This window comes from Protopterus annectens, chromosome 11.part0, assembly GCF_019279795.1.
Source record: "Protopterus annectens isolate FY-2018-M chromosome 11.part0, PAN1.0, whole genome shotgun sequence".
NCBI lineage: Eukaryota > Metazoa > Chordata > Ceratodontiformes > Protopteridae > Protopterus > Protopterus annectens.
Window position 1 is genome coordinate 1,082,780,348 of NC_056745.1, and position 21,800 is coordinate 1,082,802,147.

A 21,800-nucleotide genomic window follows, 5' to 3' on the forward strand; every position below is an offset into this window, starting at 1 on the left:
GAAGAACGTATGCATCCTATCTTCCTTTTTAGAGGCAGCTGACTGACTATCAGGAAAACTGCAAGCAGTAACACATGCATCTTTAAAGCAGACAGAACAGGAGGAGTGGGTGTAGGTTTTGAAAGATCCTTCTGTAACAACTCAGTATTTTCTGAGGGACTGAGAAACCTCACTGGTTTCCCACTGAGTGACTTCTGATTCTGATGCTGAGGAGAGCTTGGTTTCTGATTCTCTCTGTGGGGATTTCTCTTTCCTTGAGACTATTGCTACAATGTGCCAATGTTTTCAGTGGATCAGTCCCTCAGAAAATAGTTATGAGTTCTTACAGAAGGATTTTTCAGAACCTATACCCAACTCCTCCTGTTCTGTCTGCTTTAAATGATGTGCCTGTTATTGCCTGCAGTTTCCTGATAGTCAGTATTACGTAAGAAAAAAATCTCCAAATTTATCTCTGGAACTATGGTATGAAGTAGTATAATAAAAAAAAATCTGTAAAACATAAAAAAAAAACCTCCAAGGAGTACTGCTAAAGTAGTAGAAAAAGCTGAAGATAGCAAATAAATTTAAATGATGACAGAAAATAAATGTATATCTGTTTTGGTGAAAATGATTTCAGAAGAGTTCTGAAGAAAGGTTAATTCAAACCGACTGACAAAGTAAAACTGTATGAGATACTTATGAAAACAGTTAACTGATAAGGAAGTAAAACTGTCTCTTGGTGAACTTGTTCTTAATTTTAAACCTTTCCTTTACTATGTGATGTTATTTTCTGTGAACAGTTACTTTGATGTTACAATAGATCTCTGATTGCTACAACTACTGTAAATGTTACATGTTTATAATAAGTGTTACTATTTATTACAAGTTTCTCCTTCAAACGGGTTGGATTGAGTGCCTAATCAGCATCAGGTTATATAAGGGTTTTACAGTGGGATTATAACAGCCCACAACAGTGAAACACCATCACAAATTACTTGCACTGGTCTGCGTAGGACAACACAAAATTAATAGAATGTGCTGGTGGGATAGGTATGTATCAAAGAAAATATCACTACCAGGGAAAAGTCTTCCTCTCCACATAAAGGAGAGTACTTCCCTTACTCTATTCAAATGCAAATTGGACAAATGGACGGTAACAACAAATTCACCCCTGATTTAGCACCAATGGCCCTCATAGATAGGTAAACATATAATTACCCCAACATATACTTGTTTGGCCCACCTTTGGATATTTGTATTTCAAAATCTAAAAGATAATAATTACCATGGGAACACAAGGCTAGGTTTCTTAAGATCCTCACAGATCAAAAGCCTATAAACCTATAAACATATATATATATATATATATATATATATATATATATATATATATATGCATATGGGTCTACCTGACTTTGTCAAAATACCATATTATTGAATCTCACTTTGTCAACACTCAAAATATTGAACTCCTGCTTCACTGAAGCAGCAGAACAATGAAAATCTTCCCAGGGTAAGTAACCAGTTGTGCGAGACGGTGATCTTTGCCCCTTTCCCAACTGTAGCGCAATCTCAGAGTTGGCATATTTAATTAGGAGGGGTGTGGGGGGCACAGCCTCCCACCTGAGTGGGTTAGGGATGGTGCTGTTTGAGTTTTGTTTCTGTTTGGGTAAGTGGTTACTTACCCTGGGAAGATCTTCATTGTTCTGCTGCTTTGATGAAGTGGGAGTTCGATATTTTGAGTGTCGACAAAGTAAGATTCAATAATATTGGATTTCAATGAAGTGAGGTAAATCCATATATATGAAATACTGAAAAAAACTGCTGAGATCCACTGCATTCTCCAGATGAACAAATTAATAAACAGGAACTTTCTTGTTTTCTAATGTTAGATCACTGTTAATTGTACTGCTAATGCAGCTCTTCTTTTCTGTTGTTTTATAACCACTGAGTTTACTGAGGAATTCCAAGGATAAAAAAGATATTTATTCACTGATTTAGACTAAGATTTAAACTGGTTCAAAGTATGTACCAACATTTGCCCAGTGGGCACATTGGGATGTGTCACTGGCTTGGTTAGTGCTTGTTCATTTTCATTAAGCATTCTAACATCCACTCTCTCTCTCTCTCTCTCTCTCCACATTTGCAGTAATTAATTAAATCCATACATCTAACCTGGATAAGAGTAGCAGCTCTAAAGCGGGCCATTTCTGGGTATTGTTCAGATCTATTGCCATCCACACATGCAGCTTTGAATTTTTTCAATCGTCCCATTTTCTTCCTGGTACAGTGCCCCCGCCATACTGACTGAATCACTATGGCTGCAACATGAAGCATTGCAAAAAAGGAAAGGTCTCTGCGAACAACATAACCTCTCCAGTGGGCCTGGACGACAGTAGCTGCAAAGCTATTAAAGAAAAAGTAAAGCAGTATATTACTTTCTGTTGCAGTGTAACAGACAAAATAGAAAATAATACATAAGCAATTGTTCTCACACTTATTCTTTGTTTAAGGTTTCAGGTCATATCAGATGGAGTTTAGAAGTTTATAGTTTGCAATACTGATAACAGATCCAAAATAATCAAACTTATACAACTGCTGAAAACATATGCATTCATTTATATCTCCTCAATATCCTGTTTGCCTCCCTTTCTTAAAGTTTAGAAATGACATCTCTCTGACTTACCGGGCACTCCAGTCCTGTTGTAAATTCCTAGCAAATGTTCCCATCTAAGTCCTAGTGATACACCTCATGATCCACATCTGGTTCCAGGCAGTACTTAATCTAATGGCAACATTTAGACAGTGGGCATAGGTGCAACAGAGGTTTAGAGACGAGTAATCAGTGATGGCAGGCAGGTCAAAATTCTGAATACCTTCAGATGTGCCACACAATGGCCTAATGCACTAATACAAACCTTAAAGGCATGTCTGAATCACTGAATAATTTCTCTTTAAGTAGAATTCTGTAGCACTCCTCTCTGATTTCCTGGACTGGACTAAGTGGTAAACCAGAGGTGTTTAGACCACATTTTCCCAGTGAAAGAACAGCAGACCTCTGGACAACTCTTCTACATTCCCCACAACACAGCTGACCGTATATGCAGCCCAGGATCATCACCAACTCCAAGTCAATGCAAGTATAAGACAAATGCCTTTTATAATGATGTGACCTAAATTGCATGTTTTCACTTCCATGTAGCTAAGCATTTTTTAAGCAATCTCCATTCAGTTACAGAACATTAATTAATTTGAGAGATGAATCCTCATTATCAACAAGTCACTACAAAGGACAATTAATTTTAGTAATATAATCAGTAGTTCCAAGTCAAACTTAATAAAACACACATTTATTGAGGCTGGGTTTTTGACCAACAATGACTGGTTAAAAATAAATGAGGGCAAAATAAGCAAGTAGAAAAGAAAACAGCAGTTCTGCAGTGCATTTAAAATGGTATGTTTAAAAGTCTCTACAGGGTTGACAAATTATTTTTTCTAATTTGATTTTTAATGTTCTTGCTTAAGTAATGGATATATTATACTCAAAATATAGCTTTTTTCAAAGGTACTATTAAAAAATTGCTGGTTTTGTTATTACGACTTCTAACACTATGAGTGAAACATTAGTTTGCTGCAGTTTAAATGCTTTGTTTTTGCAGTTATTTTTGTGGTTTCATTTTATTTTCATATGCAAGATTTCCCTCATTTCTCTGCCAAGCACCATGAAAAAACTCCACTTACAACCTATGACATATCACCCAATCTGCCCCCACTGGCTACCGCAAGATTAAACCTGTTGTCCACTAAACATGCCTTCTCCATGTAGGCACCCATCCTTTGGCAATCCCTTCTCCCACACCTCAGAGATTCCATCATTCCCAGATACAAAAAAATATATATAATATTTCATCTACTTCAACATACCAAATGCTCCTGCTTTTCACCATTGCCTGGCTTACTCTAGTCCCCTCTCTTGCCTTTGCAATTGCACCTTATGAATAGTCTCATGATTACTCATTTCTTCACATGCTTGTTATACTCCATTTTTTAGTTCAATTCTCTTATTGATACAAATTGTTTAGACACTATATTTTTGTTATCACAACTGCAACTCTCATGATTTTTAACTTGTTTTGTAATTATTTCTAAATTGTTTTGATTGTACTATCCAAACTGTTTTGTAAATTTTATGAATGCCTACAAATGGTCATTACTGAGCAGTGTATTACCCTGGTTAACAAACATAAATAAAATAAAATAAAAAATATAAATAAGCTATCTTTCCCTGTTAAACACCTTATATTGATTCTTATAGTTATTATGCAATACTTTATATGCTTTCCTAATTACATTTTTTTAACAGCAGCTTGTGTCTAGACCTAACTGAAAACTATACCAGGGTTAGTCTGTCACTAAGTGCTCCCTTATACCTTTTTCTATGAATATATTCTGTTATCAGTCCTTGATAAGAAAGGCAGTCTCTGTCCTGCCATTCAAACCTTGGCTTAACCTTATCCTAGGGAAGGCAGTCTATCCTGCAGTCCAAACTTTGGCTTACCCTCATCCTACTTTCACTACCTTCCTTCCTTAGATATTTGATCCCAACACATTGCTTGCTAATTTCCTATAGTAAATTACAGCTTCTTCTTGACTATTTTCTATGCTCCTACATGCTGACATACCTAATGGCAAAATCTACTTGATCCATTCACACACTGGCTTAGTTCTTAAAATACCTCCTGTTACTTAATGCATATAATATTCTGTTTGATTATCTTCCTTATGGACTTGCATCTAAAATTCTAGATGAAATTATCACAACTCCCTCATGATTTATCATCAACATCACTCTTTTCCACTTTAATTTATAAATGTCTGCTCACGCTATGTATATCAGCCATAATTCCATAACTCTAACGTACCCCTTCAAATCAGATTACAATAAACCACATTGTTCGATGGGGAGAGCCAGCTTATCTCACTTAACTCTTGTCTTCTTCCCCTATCAAACAATTTCTTTCTGGTCTTTATTAATTATCATTCACAATGCCTCTTCTGGATAATAAAAATATGCCTGACCTATACTTAAGACTAAGGAGACTAAAAACATTTTCATTGCTATGTATCTTATTATCCATATCCATCATCAGGATCTTCCAGTTTCTCAATTTTTGTATTATCTTTTCATTAATCTCTTTTCCCATAGCATTAGTTGTTACAAAAGAATCATTTTCAATCTACACAACAAAATAATTCATCTTTTCATGTCTCCATAAGTATGAGTATTTATTTATTTTTATTTATTTATTTTATTTTACATTTGTTGACCGGGCTAGTCTAGCTGGATATATGTCCATTTTCAGTAGAGGCCCGGGGAGAAAAGCTCCACAAAGTTAAGTACAATAGAACAAGACAAAGACAAAGATAGGTACAGCATCATTAATGCTAAAGACAGGGCAATTGAAAAGAGGTAGTACATGAAAATATTCAAATACATAGAAAATACACTAATCATATAAAGTGGAAAAATATGCATTTTTTTATTTTTTTTGCAACACACAGTGAAATACATCCATGTTAATGACAGGCATAGATTATAGGAAGTTTGGTGGAAGAAAAAGGTAAGGGAGGTGGAAAAAGAGTTAATCAGGGTTAGTGCAAGAGCATAGCCAGTGTTTGTTGAGATAAATTTTTAGCTGTGTTTTAAAAAGTGGAAGAGAGGACAAAAAAAGGATTTCTGAGGGAAGTTTATTCCATATTTTGCCAATTGAGTTGGAAAAGAGACAGTCACCTGCAGAATTATTGGATTTGGTTATATTTATCCATAGTTTGTTGGAAGAGCGTAAATGTTTCAGGTTTTTGTATGGTGAGATGAGGCTAGAGAGTATATGTGTTTTGGTTAGTTGGTATAGGATCTTATGAGCTATTATGAGTTGTTGCAGTGTAAGTAGGTTTTGAAATTCAAGCCATCTAAGATTTCTTAGGTTCAGACAGTGGTGGGTTTTGTAAGGGGATCCTGTGGCAAATCGAACAATATTATGGAAAGATGTTGCTAATTTATTGAGGTTGTTTTTGGAGAGATTAGTGTATATGGGGGAAGCATATAGAAGGGTAGAAATCAGGTGTGATCTGGCTAAGATGGTCCTTGCTTCAGGTGAAAGGAAGGGTTTTATTCTATAAAGGGATCCAATTTTTTTATTAACTAATTTTATTGTGTTATTGATGTGAGTGTCAAAGTTGTCAATAGTAATACCTAATAGTTTGGTTGTTGAGTCAGGAAAGATGAGAATGCTATCCATGGCAGAAATAGTGAAGTTTAGTGGGGTAGATCTGTGGGAAGGTGAGAATAATAGTAATTTAGTTTTCTTAGGATTAAGGAGTAGGCAGCTATTAGAGAACCATTGTTCAACAGTGGTAAAAGCTTTTTGAATGATTGACTGTAGTTCAGTTTGTGACTTAGCAATGCAGATAATAGTAGAATTGTCTGCATATTGTATGCAGGTTGTATGTGGGATAGCTACTTGGAGGTCGTTAATAAACATGGAAAATAGAAGAGGGCCTAAGATAGAGCCTTGAGGTACTCCTAGAGAGGTAGGGAGGAGGTTGGATAGTGCATTTTTCCAAAGAACTGCTTGTTGGCGGTCTTCTAGGTAGGATGTAAACCATGTTAATGAAAGAGGATCAAGTCAGAGAGATTTTAGTATGTGCAGAAGAAGTTTGTGGTTTACCATGTCAAAAGCTTTTGATAAGTCTATGAAGATAGAGGATGAAAGGTAATTATTGTTACGGTTGAAGTTAATGGAGTTGGTAAAGGAGAGAAGAGCAGTGGTAGTACTGTGGAAGGGTCTAAAACCATGCTGACAGTTTGCAAGTAGGTTGTTTTTCAGAAGGTGATTCAGTAGTTGCTTGTGTATACATTTTTCCATGATTTTAGCTATTGGAGATAGGAGAGCTATAGGACGAAAGTCAGAGAAGTCATTAGACTTACCACCTTTGTGAAGTGGGATGATGTGAGATATTTTCCAGATAGAGGGGAAAATACCTTCGATTAAGGATCTATTTATTAGAATAGAGATGGGGTAGGCAATAGCTTTGGCAGATATTTTCAAGAATTCAGCAGGAAGCTTGTCTGCAGAAGGAGTAGATGGTTTTAGTTTTTGGAGCAATGATAAGATATAGGAGGTAGGTATGGGTTGAAGGTGAAAGGAAGGAGGGTGATTTAGGGAAGGTGAGAGTAGCTTAGAGGTGTCAGGAGAGAGATGACTGGCTAGAGTTTGAATAGTATTAGTAAAGAATAAGTTAAAGTTGTTAGCTGTTTGTATGAGATTCTCTGGGTTGCAGTCCTGTGGGTTAGGTGTGATAGACTGGCCAGGGGATAAGAGATTATTGATGCTGGTCCAGAATTTTTTTGTGTCCTTTTTGGTGGTTTGTTGTAATTGAAGGTAATAGTTCCTTTTGTCTAGAAGGATAGCTTTTTTAGTACTGTTTCTAAGTTCTTTGAAGTTTTGGTGGTCAGTTACATTTTTAGTGGTACGCCATTTAGACCACAATTTATCTCTGAGGATAATTTTTTGCTTGGTGTTATTGGTTAGCCAGGGTGCTGCTTTAGCTTTGGTTCTGATGGTGTGACTTGGGGCATAATGATCCAGGATAAATAAGAATGTGGAATTAAAATATTCTACAGCTTCATTAAGAGGGAGATTTTTTAGAGGGGACCAGTTACATTGAGATAATACAGCTATAAATTCGTCAGGGTTAAAATGTTTTTTTGAACGTAGTGTTCTATATGTGGTGGGTAGTCTTAGGTTGGTTCTATGCCTAGTAACATAAATAAGTGAGTGGTCACTTAGGGCATCAGGGAGAGTACCTGATTGATAGGTTTGTTGAGGAGTATTTGTAAGGATCCAGTCTAAGATGGATTCTTTATTGCTGGTTTTATTAGTTCTGGTAGGACTATTTATTAGTTGTATAAAGCCATGAAGGTTAATATGGGAGGTAGGGTTTGAAGTATTGCATACATTCTAGTGTATTGATGTTGTTACCTGGGGGAAGGTAGATACATGTAATGTATAAGGCTTTTGTACTGTTGATTTAAAGTTTAGAGCTAAGAATTTCAGCATGATTATCAGGGATAAGAGTATGATCTAAAATACTAATTTGCAAATGTGCTTTATAGAGAATTGCAACACCTCCACCCTTTTTTGAAGTACGATCTAGTCTAAGAATATTATACCCAGGTGGGGTGATTCCATTGTCTTTGATGGCTGGCTTTAGCCATGTTTCGGTTAGACATAAGATATCAAATTGTTGGGTTTCTAGAAGGGCATGAACTTGAGTGGTTTTATTACAAATACTCTGTATGTTCAGATGAGAAATATAGAGAGAGTTTGTAGATTTAGTGGGTAAAGTGGAAGTAGAATTGTCTTGTTTATTGTGGTGCTTAGAATTGGTATGATGTGGCCCTGGGTTAGGATTGATATCTCCATCCATCAATAAGTGAAGGAGTCTATAGTCTTTTGAGTGGAGAAGTTTTTGAAAGGAGTCTAGGAGTTTCCGAGATTTTGCTTTGCTTAACTTTAAATGTTCTAGTCTGTGGTATTTAGCTAGACGGTATTTGGGTTGAGTAGTTTGGTTAGAGAAGGTAGGAGTCACAGATGATATAGGTGAAGAGGTATATTTGGGTAAATAAGGAAGAGTGGAGTAGAGTGGGTATTCATAAAAGGTTAAGAGGTATGTAGCGATGAGGCAGGAGGTAAATAATATGAAGATAAGTGGTTTTAGTTGTGAGGGGATAGATGTTCCCATTTTTGAGGAGTGGAGGTTTGTTGGAGGTAAAAGGGTAGGTTATAGCTGTGGTAAAGGAGGAGTCTCTTTGTTGAAGTGAGGAGGTAGGATGAAGATAAAGTTAATTAGTGGGTGTGTTAAGAATTATAACTATTTAGGTGATTGGATGATAGGTATGGATGTGATTGGGTAGTTAAGATATGGGTGTGGTCATGAGTGCTAGTTAAGTAGGAGCACTGGGGGTGGGTGAGATTTGGGGGTAGGGTAGGGGAGTGGAGTGAGCCCGAAGGGCGAACGGAGCGGGTAGAGACAAAAGAGTGTAGAAGCAAGGAAGACAATCAGAAAAGTGAGAGTGAACAGCAGGTGAGTGAGAAGTTAGAGAATGTAGAAGTAATTTACCAGGGGAATGTAGGGTGCTTCTAGGCAAGATTAATTTATCAGGGTAGTGTATAGTACAAATGCAAATAGAAAAGTAGGATTGAGTTAGTTAACGCTGTTAAGAGGGTAGGAAGATGTAGATAATGACAGAGTGGGGATGAGGCTAGAGAAAAGACAAAAGAGTGAAGTGAGATAGGAGGTTAAGTAATGAGGCCTTTGTGGTAGAGATACTGAGCAGTAGGGGTAAGGCGCCACCTAGTGGCCAGGAAATAGATTGCTACAGATCCTTTGTATTGGAGGGGGTAGGCTACAGGCAAGGGGAGGTAGGGAGATGTAAGACACCCAGGTAAGTAGAGCACGTCAAGGAGTAAATTAGGTGGAAACTTCAGGAGAGAGAAGAAGTTTAGTAGGTTATAGGCTGCTGGCTATCTGTAAAGGGAGACTTGGCTGGTATAACAGGCTCTTTAGCTATAAGTAATGGTAAAAAGTCAGGTATTGTTGACAGTACATACATTCTCTGATTTTAAAAAGGCTGGCTCTCAGGGAGCAGGTGGTATTTTCAGAGTCCACACTAGTTTCCAGAGACTATCCAAGGGGGGTTTGCAAGTTTGTAGGTTCTGAAGGCACAGGTTCACAAGGCTGGTATATATTAGAAAGACAGAGAAGATGAGGTAAGTAAAAACTAGGTGTTATAGTCAAGAAGAATGGGTATACAGCCACAAAGTATTAAGAGTTAAAACAAGAAAATTATAATGCTGTAAAAAGTACTAGTGCCTTTACATAAAGCAAAACATCATTTGTATCAAACATATAAAGGTTCATAAGGACTATAGCACTAAAATGGTTCTAAAAGTTCTACTAAAAAGTCAGTTACAAACAGTTAAGACAAAGGATAGAATACTTTTAAATTCTATAATATATTTTCTAAAAACATTAGCATAAAGACTGTACCACTAAAAATGGTTCTAAAAGCTCTATGAAAAATTCAGTTACAAAGAGTTGATACAAAAGAATAAAATACTTTTAAATTATCTAAAACCTTAGGCAGACAATAAGTCCATTAGAGTTGAGCATATATATAGTACAAAAACAGTAATACTGTATGGTTAGTCGGTATAGCAGCAACCTAAGGAAATTAATGCGTATTTCATAGATACGCCGCTTCAACAGTTGAAAGTACGGCCAGCATTAGCAGTATGTGAGCCAGGTCCGTTTTATGTAATATGAGGTAATCAGATACAATCCCCAGAGCTACAGGAGTATTGGAACATATATAACGTTCTTCGTGCAGAGCGCTAACTTGTTTGGTAAGGACTTGTGGCCTGGCAATGCACGTTAGATTGTGTAGAACCAAGAAATATAGGAGGTTCCTGCCAAGTGATTCTTTCCACAGGAATCTATAAACAGAGACGCTGTTTAGAAATATGCGTAAGCAGACACAGCAGTCTCAGTAATTCCACAATGTTTCCTTCGAGTATAGGAGTGCAATTAGTCGGTTCAGGGAATCAAAGCACTTAGTGCTTTCCACGTGCACAACGCTGACTGTGTTAGGCCAATAAGGATATCCTAGTATATGCCAGAGGGCAGTCTTTTAGGATTAAATTAGCAACGCATACAATATCCTTAAAAACTTGATATAGGTAAAGAGCGGTAGCAGTGGCTGATTGTTTGAGTACAAATAAATTTAAGGAAAAATGCAGCGACAATGGCCGGTACTGTAATAGCAGTTCCGGAGGTACAGCACAATGTATCATTGACCCGTCAGTAAAGTCCACAAGAACTGGAGTGAAAATGATCACAACGATGGAATATAAAGATAAATCTAATAAGGGCAGTTAGCTAGACAGAATTAACATTACACAGTAGTCAGCTTAATTATGTATAAACATACATGGTCGGAACTCATTATACAATCAAGTAAAAGTAAGAGCGTTACTAAAATAACAGATTGTTATGCATAGCAAGCAAACACAAGCAGTTGAAGTACATATCTAAGGACATATAGTTGCAAAGAATCATTAAGCCAAGCGTATAATGCTATCCGGCAAACAAACGCTTAATATAGGACAAATGATAGCAGCGCTAGCTTAATGTTAAAATAAAAATAGTTTCAACACATACATTTAACATTGACAGCAACAGTTATAGCTGTAGTGATAAGCAGACATACATTAAATTCAGTGGAAATAATGCAGGACAGTAAAACTTACTAAATGAAAGCTCCCAGACAGAAACGCACAGCAGCCAGTTAGATAGTTAGGGGGAAAAAGATGGCGTCTCAGAATGAGGGGTATATTTATAAGGTTATAAAAGGCGCAAGGGCAGAAGGGAAAGGGAGTGTCTCATACATAAAGGTGTGGGGCAGAAGCCGCGAGAATGGAAAAACTACCCTTGTAATAAAGGAGGAAAGGTTCCGAAAGAGAGGAGGGGCACAGAGTTGTAGATATAGGAGAAGAATGAGGGTAGTACAGTACTGGTAGTAACAAACAAGGAAGAGTAATGCAGTGGAGGGGAGTCTACACTTTAGGAGAGGAAGGGATACCAGGGAAAAGAAAACTAAAAGGGGGCAGGAGGACAATTAGATAGGTAGGACAAAAGAGTGTAGAAGCAAGGAAGACAATCAGAAAAGTGAGAGTGAACAGCAAGTGAGTGAGGAGTTAGAGAATGTAGAAGTAATTTACCAGGGGAATGTAGGGTGCTTCTAGGCAAGATAAATTTATCAGGGTAGTGTAAGGTACAAATGCAAATAAGAAAAGTAGGATTGAGTTAGTTAACGCTGTTAAGAGGGTAGGAAGATGTAGATAATGACAGAGTGGGGATGAGGCTAGAGAAAAGACAAAAGAGTGAAGTGAGATAGGAGGTTAAGTAATGAGGCCTTTGTGGTAGAGATACTGAGCAGTAGGGGTAAGGCGCCACCTAGTGGCCAGGAAATAGACTGCTACAGATCCTTTGTATTGGAGGGGGTAGGCTACAGGCCAGGGGAGGTAGGGAGATGTAAGACACCCAGGTAAGTAGAGCACGTCAAGGAGTAAATTAGGTGGAAACTTCAGGAGAGAGAAGAAGTTTAGTAGGTTATAGGCTGCTGGCTATCTGTAAAGGCAGACTTGGCTGGTATAACAGGCTCTTTAGCTATAAGTAATGGTAAAAAGTCAGGTATTGTTGACAGTACATACATTCTCTGATTTTAAAAAGGCTGGCTCTCAGGGAGCAGGTGGTATTTTCAGAGTCCATGCTAGTTTCCAGAGACTATCCAAGGGGGGTTTGCAAGTTTGTAGGTTCTGAAGGCACAGGTTCACAAGGGTTCTCTGATTTTAAAAAGGCTGGCTCTCAGGGAGCAGGTTGTATTTTCAGAGTCCACGCTAGTTTCCAGAGACTATCCAAGGGGGGTTTGCAAGTTTGTAGGTTCTGAAGGCACAGGTTCACAAGGGTTCTCTGATTTTAAAAAGGCTGGCTCTCAGGGAGCAGGTGGTATTTTCAGTGTCCACGCTAGTTTCCAAAAACTATCAAAGGGGGGTTTGCAAGTTTGCGGGTTCTGAAGGCACAGGTTCACAAGGGTTCTCTGATTTTAAAAAAGGCTGGCTCTCAGGGAGCAGGTGGTATTTTCAGAGTCCACGCTAGTTTCCAGAGACTATCCAAGGGGGGTTTGCAAGTTTGTAGGTTCTGAAGGCACAGGTTCACAAGGCAGGGGAATGTAGGGTGCTTCTAGGCAAGAATAATTTATCAGGGTAATGTAAGGTAAAATGCAAATAAGAAAAGTAGGATTGAGTTAGTTAACGCTGTTAAGAGGGTAGGAAGATGAAAAAGTTTATGGGTGTGTATATATACAAGATTCACTGCTATAATATTTGTTTTATCTTCATTTATTTTATATTCTGAAAAGACTTTAAACTGTTTCAAAAAGCTCTACATCACTGACATGTACTTTTCTGGATTTATCAAGCACAAAATACTATCAACAAATAAAGCTAACTTTTTCTGAAGCACAAGACCAGTTATTTCCTTGAATTTGTGAATCTCTTTTTTATTGTGCAAATATTTCTCAATATAAATTAAATAACAGTACAGAAAGACAATAGACCAGCCAGGATCCTCTGTTCAAACACAGCCTGTCAGACAGGAGCCCTCCTACCCTTCCTATGTCCTCCTCATTAACCCTATTATTCCCTCCCACCCTTCATATACCTAATGCATTAACCCTATTATTCTATCATGGAATGTAAAAGTTATCATTACCCTACTCATAAAATCCCAGCTGACTCTATCAAAGGCTTTCTCTGCATCTGTGACCCTGCACTGGCCCATTAATCAAGGAGCCTCAATCCTCACCACTAGCACCAGCGAGGGACATGCATATTGGGAGGATAACAAGTATACACAGAGTAAAGTACAATTTCCCTTAAGAACACACATAGATCACAGTCAGTCTGGGGCTGGTTTCTCCCTCTCTCTCTCCAGATCCCCAGTAAGACTCCCCAGTGGCACAGCTATAGGGTTAAGATCTCAGCTGAGTGGTCAAGTCAAAACCTTCAGCACCCTCTCTGTCCAACCAGTGCTTCATGTCCCTGTCGAAGTAGCTGACACACACACACACACACACACACACACACACACACACACACACACACACACGCATACGCACTTTGATATTTGATTTATATACAAACACACAGAAACTCCTGGGGAAGGCTGGCACAGGTTCACTAGTTATGCCCCCTTCTGCCAAGACTATAAAGTAGTAATCACTGCCACCAACTACCCTTATCAGCTACTGTAAGGTCCTTCCCAAAGGGTGACCAGTTCTACTGTGTAATGTTACTATTATCCAAAGGGTAAGTGTGTCCAAGACTATTTAAGAGTGGCCTGTACAGTGTCACCAAATACGTATGCAAGTACTCTCAGAGCTTAAATATCTCTAAACAAGCTAGCCACAATTAAAAGGTTTAAATATATTTAAAAATAAATAATAAAAGCACAAAAGACAATATTCAATAACTCAACACAGTGACAACAGAGTTCAGAATCACAGGAAATATTTTAAAACAACATCACGGGACAGTCTCACATAAATACAGAAAACATCTAGACTGATCTTACTATATTCCTATCTATCTCTAAGAGAAATATTATGATCTAAGTCTTACTTACAGAGCCAGGCAAATGCAAGTGCTGAATGGATGTTTACATGTCCAAAGACAAGATATAAAATGCACAAACTCACTCTCTGAGATAGTTCTTAAATTACTATCAAACATTACTGCTGGGCTATTTCAGATTACATCATTCTTTGATACCTCTGCCTTTAGTTCTCATGCTAACAGATACCAAATGAATTTAACATTTCTCTGTGAAAAATACATATCTCTTAGAAGTTTTGCCTGGAAATGGAAGTTGTAAAACTGTTAAACACTTTTACTTTTGAAACCTGTAATTATTTCTGTTTCCAGAAAATAGAAATTTCTAGCTCTAGACATCCTGTCTTTTTGCTGCATTAACTAACTTCATAACACATTGTAAAACTCTTCACTTTTTTTTCTCAGAGTTTGCAAGTCCAGCTGCTACTAAGGAAACATACATTTATGTAGGCATATCGTTTATACACATTTCTGCTCTTTTCCAGCAGGGTACACTGTGGTTACATTCTTGAAGCTCAGTACAGAATATACAGTTTATCATCATACACTTTTGCACCAGCAGTTTAACATACACATAACATATACTTTTCTTACATTTGTAAGACAAGCATACAAATCATATTACTATTCACAAACAACACAGAATTATTTACAAAATTACAGCTAGCTGGGCTGGCAGCCTTCGCAATTCTTCCCCCTCCCCAAAAACTCAAGTTAGTTTTTCAAGTGACCCTTGAGAAACATTGCTTGAGAAGGTTGAGCCTATCTGGGAATACCTTACCCCATTCCCTGTTTTGAGAGCCCATCTGTATTGGCACTGCTAACCCCACTGTGATGCTACACTGTCATATCATATGCTTGCAATCCCAGGCTCCACCTTAGCAACTTAGCATTTTTCTGGCTGGCTCAATGTAGCCATGTTAAGGGATTCTAGTCTGTAACTACAGTGAATTTCCTTCCATAAAGATAAGGCTGAAGTTTCTGCAGGGCCCACACTATGGCTAGACATTCCTTTTCTACAGATGCATAGCATTTCTCCCTGGGTTAGAGCTTACGACTGAGATAAACCACTGGGCACTCTTCTCCCTTTGAAGAAATCTGGCTAAATACAGCCTCCACCCCATGGTTCAAAGCATCCACCCGCACAACAAATTCTTTGATGTAATCTGGACTGGCTAACATAGGGGTCCTCCCAAAGCTTCTTTAAGCTTCTGGAATGCCTGCATACATGCTGGGGTCCACACTACCTTATCTGTCCTGTTTTTCCTTGTCAGGTCTGTGAGGGGAGCAGCTATGGTAATTTAAGTGGGGACAATTCAGATTATTTAATACAGTTCAGAGGCGATTTCTGCCTAACATACAAGGCTATGTCAAACCCAGAGCTGTTGGACATGCTACACTTAAAGAAATCCCAACCTCTTCGAACCACATGCTCCAGGGACCTAAACCTTGTCACCAAAATAAACAGAACATGCTGAAGGGATAGATTCCTGTCCCAGAGACGTGCCATACTCTGGAACAAACTATCCATTCATGTCAAGCAAAGCTCCTCATTGGCCCCCTTTAAGAAAAATCTTGATGATTGGATGGGAAATAGAAAATTCACCCCGGGGATCACTTCTGCGGTACTGCTTGACAGGGGCACAGGAAAATTATTTTCTTGGGTGGCGAAAGCCAGGGAAACTTTTCGGCTAGGCTTATATAGGCCCCAGGGCCAATAGCCTAGTACCTATCTATGAACCTATGAACAAGCTTTCTGTAGTACACTGCTATCCCTAAGAATGCCCTCACCTGCTTTTTGGTAACAAGGGCAGGCCAAACCTGAATGGCTTCCACTTTGGCAGGTTACGCCCTGATCTTACCACTCCCCAGTCCATATCCCAGGTAGGAGACCTCTGCCATAACCACCTGCCATTTGCTGGGATTAATGGTCAACCCTGCCCTCTATAGCCTGACTAGCACCTCCCTGACATGCTGAAGGTGATCTGGCTAGGAATGGCTGTAGATGACAATATCATCTAGTTAAGCAAGGGCAAAGTTTCCTGCTCCTGCTAGGGAATGATCTACCAGCCTCCAAAAAGTCGCTGGGGCATTTTTCATCTCAAAAGGTATCTTTGTGAACTCATACAAGCCAAAAGGAGTCACAAAGGCTGACCTCTCTCTAGCACTGGGAGTCAAGGGCACCTGCCAGTAACTCTTATTTATTTATTTATTTATTTTATTTTACATTTGTTAACCGGGAGAGTCTGACTGGATACATGTCCATTTTCAGCGGAGGCCCGGGGAGAAAAGCTCCAAGTACATAACAGACATATGAACATTGTTAATGCAAAAAAAGGAAGATAGTTGAGTTCTAAATACAATATAAAGATACATCACATCTTGGGGAAAAAAAAACAACAGCAGCATATAATAAAAAACATAGGTCAGCTACAAAGGCGAGGCGCCTTGTTAAAAAGCGGTTAAGGATAGTGAGGTAAGAGAAGGGTAAATGATAGTGGTTAATCAGGTTTGGAACAGGGACATTGCCAGAGAGTATTGAGATGGGGTCTAAGCTTTTTTTTGAATTGTAGGAGTGAGGGTTCTGAGGTGAGCATGGTCGGTAGGGAGTTCCACATTTTACCTACAAAGTTTGAGAATAGAGAATCCCCAGCAGAATTATTGGCTTTGGTAGTTTGAGCTAAGATCTTATTGGAGGAGCGTAAAGATTGCAGGTTAATATAGGGGTGAATGATGTTTTTCAGAGCTGGTGTTTTCTCTGGGTGATACAGTATCTGGTGAGCCATTTTGAGTTGGTTGAAATGGAGTTGGCTGGAAAACTCTAACCACCCTAGTTGCTTCAAGTTAGTGCAGTGGTGCGTTCTAAAGGTGGAATTTGTGGCAAATCTAGCTATGTGATTGTAACAAGAAGCAAGTTTGTTAAGGGTTGTCTTGTTTAGGTTTGTAAAGAGGGGGGAGGCATAGAAAAGAGTTGATAGTAGGTGTGTGCTGGCAATTGTAATTTTAGCGTGAGGAGTGAGAAAGTGTTGCTGTGGTGTGCAGCACCATGTGCAGCACCAGATCACCTTCAGCTGCAACTCTTGGTAAGATCAATGGTAATAAGATACTTAGCCCCACCCAGCTGCTCTAGGGCTTCATCCATTCTAGGCATGGGGTAAGCATCTGACTCTATGTGACTATATAATTCCTGTAGTACACACAAAACCTGGTGCTGCCATCCTTCTTTGGTACCAGCACCACTGAGGAGGCCCAAGGACTGCTGGACTACTGAATTACCCCTAGTTCCAAAATTTCAAGTATCCTTCCCCTCAGAGTTTGTTTGACTCTCTCAGGCACCTTATAAGAGGCCTGCTTAATAGGCCTTTGGGGTTCTGTAGCCACATGGTGCTGCACCAGGTGGGTGCACCTGGTTTCCCAGTGAACATGTCCCCAAACTCCTGTAACACTGCTCAGATTTCTTTAACCTGGGTAGGAGATAGCTGCTGGGACACTGCTACCCCTTCCACAGAGATGTCAGTCTGAGCCTCACTGAGGAGATCAGTCACCAGATCCCCTTCAGACTCTTTCTGCAATCCATTGCAAATACTGAGCACAAGGGCCTCCCTATCATGGTAAGGTTTCACCATGTTAACACGATACAATCTGTGCCCCTGCCTCCTGCCTAGCAGTTCTACCATGTAGTTAACATCACTGACCTTCCTTAACCCCTTGTAGGGTCCCTCCCAAGCTGCTGCAGCTTGTTGTGTCTGACAGAAATGAGAACCAATACCTGCTGCCCTACAGCATACTTTCTAGCTCGAGCAATCCTGTCATACCAGACCTTTTTCTGCTGTTGGGCTTCTGCCCGGTTCCCCTGGGCCAAGTCCATGAGGTCCCTGAGCCTTGTCCTAAGATTTAGAACATAACCCACAACAGACTCCTTGGGGGATTCACACTCATCCTCCCACTCATTTCAAATTAAATCTACAGGTCCCCTCACCCTATGTCCATACAACTCAAAGGATGAAAAACCTGTGGATTCCTGGGGAACCTCTCTGTAAGCAAACAACAGATGGGCAAATATTTGTCCCAATCCCTCTTGAACTGATCTGCAAATGCCCGCAACATGGTCTTGAGTACAGAGTTTAACCTCTCAACAAGACCATTAGTCTGGGGATTGTAGGGGGTTGTCTTTAGGTGCTTCACCCCACAGTACTTCCACAGACAAGCTAGCAGGTCTGACATGAAATTGGCACCTCTGTCAGTCAATATTTCTTTTGGAAAACCTACCCTGCTGAAAATCTCTAACAAAGCATTTACCACCTTTTCTGCCTCAATGGAGGACAGAGCCACTGCCTCAGGGTATCTGGTAGCATAATCTACTACCACTAGGATATACTTTTTCCCTGTAGAACTTGGGGTACTCAAGAGGCCCCACAATATCCACAGCTACCATCTGAAATGGCTCCTCAATCACAGGCAAAGGCATCAAAGGAGCTTTCACCTCTTCTCCTGCCTTGCCTAACTTTTGGCATTGTTCATAGGTCCTGCAGTACCCTGTTACATCTCTGGAAATTTCAGGCCAATAAAAGTTCTGCATAATACATCTCTTTGTATGTGTTATGCCCATATGATCTGAAAAGGCTATATCATGCACTATGGCTAGAAGTGCCAGACGGTAGGCTCTGGGCACTATGAACTGCTGTACTCCCTCACCCTCTAGCCCTCCCTCGGGGGTCCACTCTCTGTACAGTAACCCTTTGTCCCAGTACACAGATTCCTTGGTCCCTTGAGAATCAGGTGCTTCACTAGCTACTTAGGCCTTGTAATGAAGGGTCTGGAGCAGAGCCTGTCTCTTTGTAACCCTTCCCAGCACCCCTTCCACAGGAAGTCTGGTATCCTCTGACAGTGGTGCCTCACCATCAGCGTGGGTTCTACTACTCACCTCTGTTCTTGTAGTCACTCTGTCCAAGGGAACATCAGTACCCACAAGCAGCTGTGGCTCACCTTCAGTCTCACTGCTACAGGGTAGCTCCCAACCTGAAGTAATACCTCACCAGTCCTGGCTGCAAGTGTGCAGTCTGTCTGGGTCTCGCCCAGGCTACCAGACCCACATGCTTGTCTCCAAACCTAACTATGTGTAACTGCATGAACACATGGTACTACATTATCAAAATCATTCCCTATCAGGACATCTGCAGGTTGGTAGTTTGGTACCCTTGTTGCCTCAAGACAACCTACTGTTGGCATTTTGTCATTCCCACTTACTGGCTCTCCCACCTTTTGTTCCCCACCTTGCTTCTGTGGACATCTATATGCTACATGGCCCCACTGGTTGCATTTAAAACATTTAACCCTAGGTCTTGGACATGTACCTGGACTAGTGGCATCCCCTGCTACTGGCAGATTCTGTTGGGGCAGTCTGGGCTGCCCACCATGGGATCCCTTAGACCCATGAGCAGCACTGGATGTCCCTTTCCTGTGCAGGGATGCCTTGCTTGCTAGGTATAGGTCTCTCTTCTTCCCCAACTCATCTACAGTAAGGCATTTTCTATCAGCTAACCAGATTCTCATGTCTTCTGGCAAAGTGCTAAGGACCTATTCCCTGACCAAAAGGTCTGCTAGCCCATCAAAAGTGGTGACCTGACATCCACTCACCCACCTATGAAAATAAGTGCTTAGTTCAGCAAAATATTCACACACACTTCATCTGTCTTGTGTCTATGCTCACAAAACTTTTTCCTATAAGCTTCAGGTTTCAACTTAAAAAATTCTAGTAAACAATTCTTTAAAACATTATAATTTAAGCAGTCATTATGAGACAGTTTGGAAAGAACAGTTACAGCTTTACTATGGAGTAGTGGGGGGGGGTCAAGAACTGTACTCAGAGCCCTTGGTTAGCATTATACTGTTTACATACCCTCTCAAACATAAGAATGAAACTAAAAAAATTATCCCCCTCTGTAAATTGTGGAAGAAATTTACTGACCTTTGTTGCTTCTGGGGTTCGGTTACTCCCTTCCCCATTACCTCAATGACTCTGGCGAAGAGTCAGCATCTCCTTTTTATGTTGCCTCTGCCTCTACGTATCCTCAGCTTCCAGACATAGCAGTTTCTCATTGTCCTCGGTCTCTAGATGCCTCAGTCTCTCTGCTGCCTCTATTTCCAAATGTTTGGCTTCTAGCTCAAGTCTCTAACTCCCGATGGATTATTAAAGTCCTGTGTGGAAAGGCTGAGCTGTCCATTTTCTGAGAGTTATACATATCCACAGCCAGTCTGATCATCCTCCTAGCTGCTATTTTCTGATGCAGCTGTGACTAAAGCTGCAATCATGTCTGCTTTAGTCAGGTTGGCATGCACCAATCCTTTAGCCTGGCACATCTCAGCCAAATGGCTCCTTGTCAGCTTGCCATACTCCTCTGCTAACATGCTTGTCTGCTCTCCATGACTAACTAAACTAATAAAAAAAATAAAACAATTGTGTTATTAACTCTGAATGTTCACTGCGTGACTGATTAAGATTACAAGCACCTTTAGTGATCACTGTACACAAGCTACAGGAATTCAATATCACACCACTACAAGCCAATTAATAAGTGATGTGGCTATTTCAACAATATCAACCAATTAATATGTGATGTGGCTATCCCACCACTGCCAAACAATTAATATGTAATACCCCTGTACTGGTCCAGTAATCAAGGAGCCTCAATCCTCACCACAAGCACCAGTGAGGGACATGCACATTGAGAGGATAACAAGTACACACACAGGAAAGTACAACTTCCCTTAATAGCACACAGAGATCGCAGTCAGTCTGGGGCTGGTTTCTCCCTCTCTCTCCAGATCCCCAATAAGTCTCCCCACTGGCACAACTATAAGGTTAAGATCTCAGTCGAGTGGTCAAGCTAAAACCTCCAGCACCCTCTCTGTCCAACCAGTGCTTCATGTCCCTGCCCAAGTAGCTGACACACACACACACACACACACACACACACACACACACACACACACACACACACACACACACACACACACACACAGAGACACACACACACTTACTTTGATATTTGATTTATATACAAACACACAGACACTCCTGGGGAAGGCTGGCACAGGTTCACTAGCTATGCCCCCTTCTCCCCAGACTATAAGGTAGTAATCACTGCCACCAACCACCCTTATTCAGCCTTTCCCAAAGGGTGACCAATTCTACTGTGTAATGTTACTATTATCCAAATGGTAAGTGTGTCCAAGACTAAGGCTATTTAAGAGTGGCCTGTACAGTGTCACAAAATACGTATGCAAGTACTCTAAGAGCTTAAATACCTCTAAACAAACCAGTCACAATTAAAAGATTTAAATATATTTAATAAATAATAAAAACACGAGACAATACTCAATAACTCAACACAGTGACAACAGAGTTCAGAATCACAGGAAATATTTTAAAACATCATTATAGGACAGTCTCACATAAATACAGAAAACATCTAGACTGATCTTGCTATATTCCTATCTATCTCCATGGGAAATACTATGATCCAA

At 39.9% G+C, this 21,800-nt stretch overlaps 1 protein-coding gene across 3 annotated transcripts in view; it reads right to left on the reverse strand.

Moving 5' to 3' along the window:
* Positions 1-21,800, reverse strand: part of LRRIQ1 (leucine rich repeats and IQ motif containing 1) — a 3,765,329-nt gene that overhangs the window by 2,099,021 nt on the left and 1,644,508 nt on the right. For all 3 annotated transcript variants that reach the window (XM_044088432.1, XM_044088431.1, XM_044088433.1), the window contains one exon: positions 2,155-2,386. In XM_044088432.1, the coding sequence (XP_043944367.1) occupies positions 2,155-2,386 (232 nt within the window). The remainder of the gene's footprint in view (positions 1-2,154; positions 2,387-21,800) is intronic.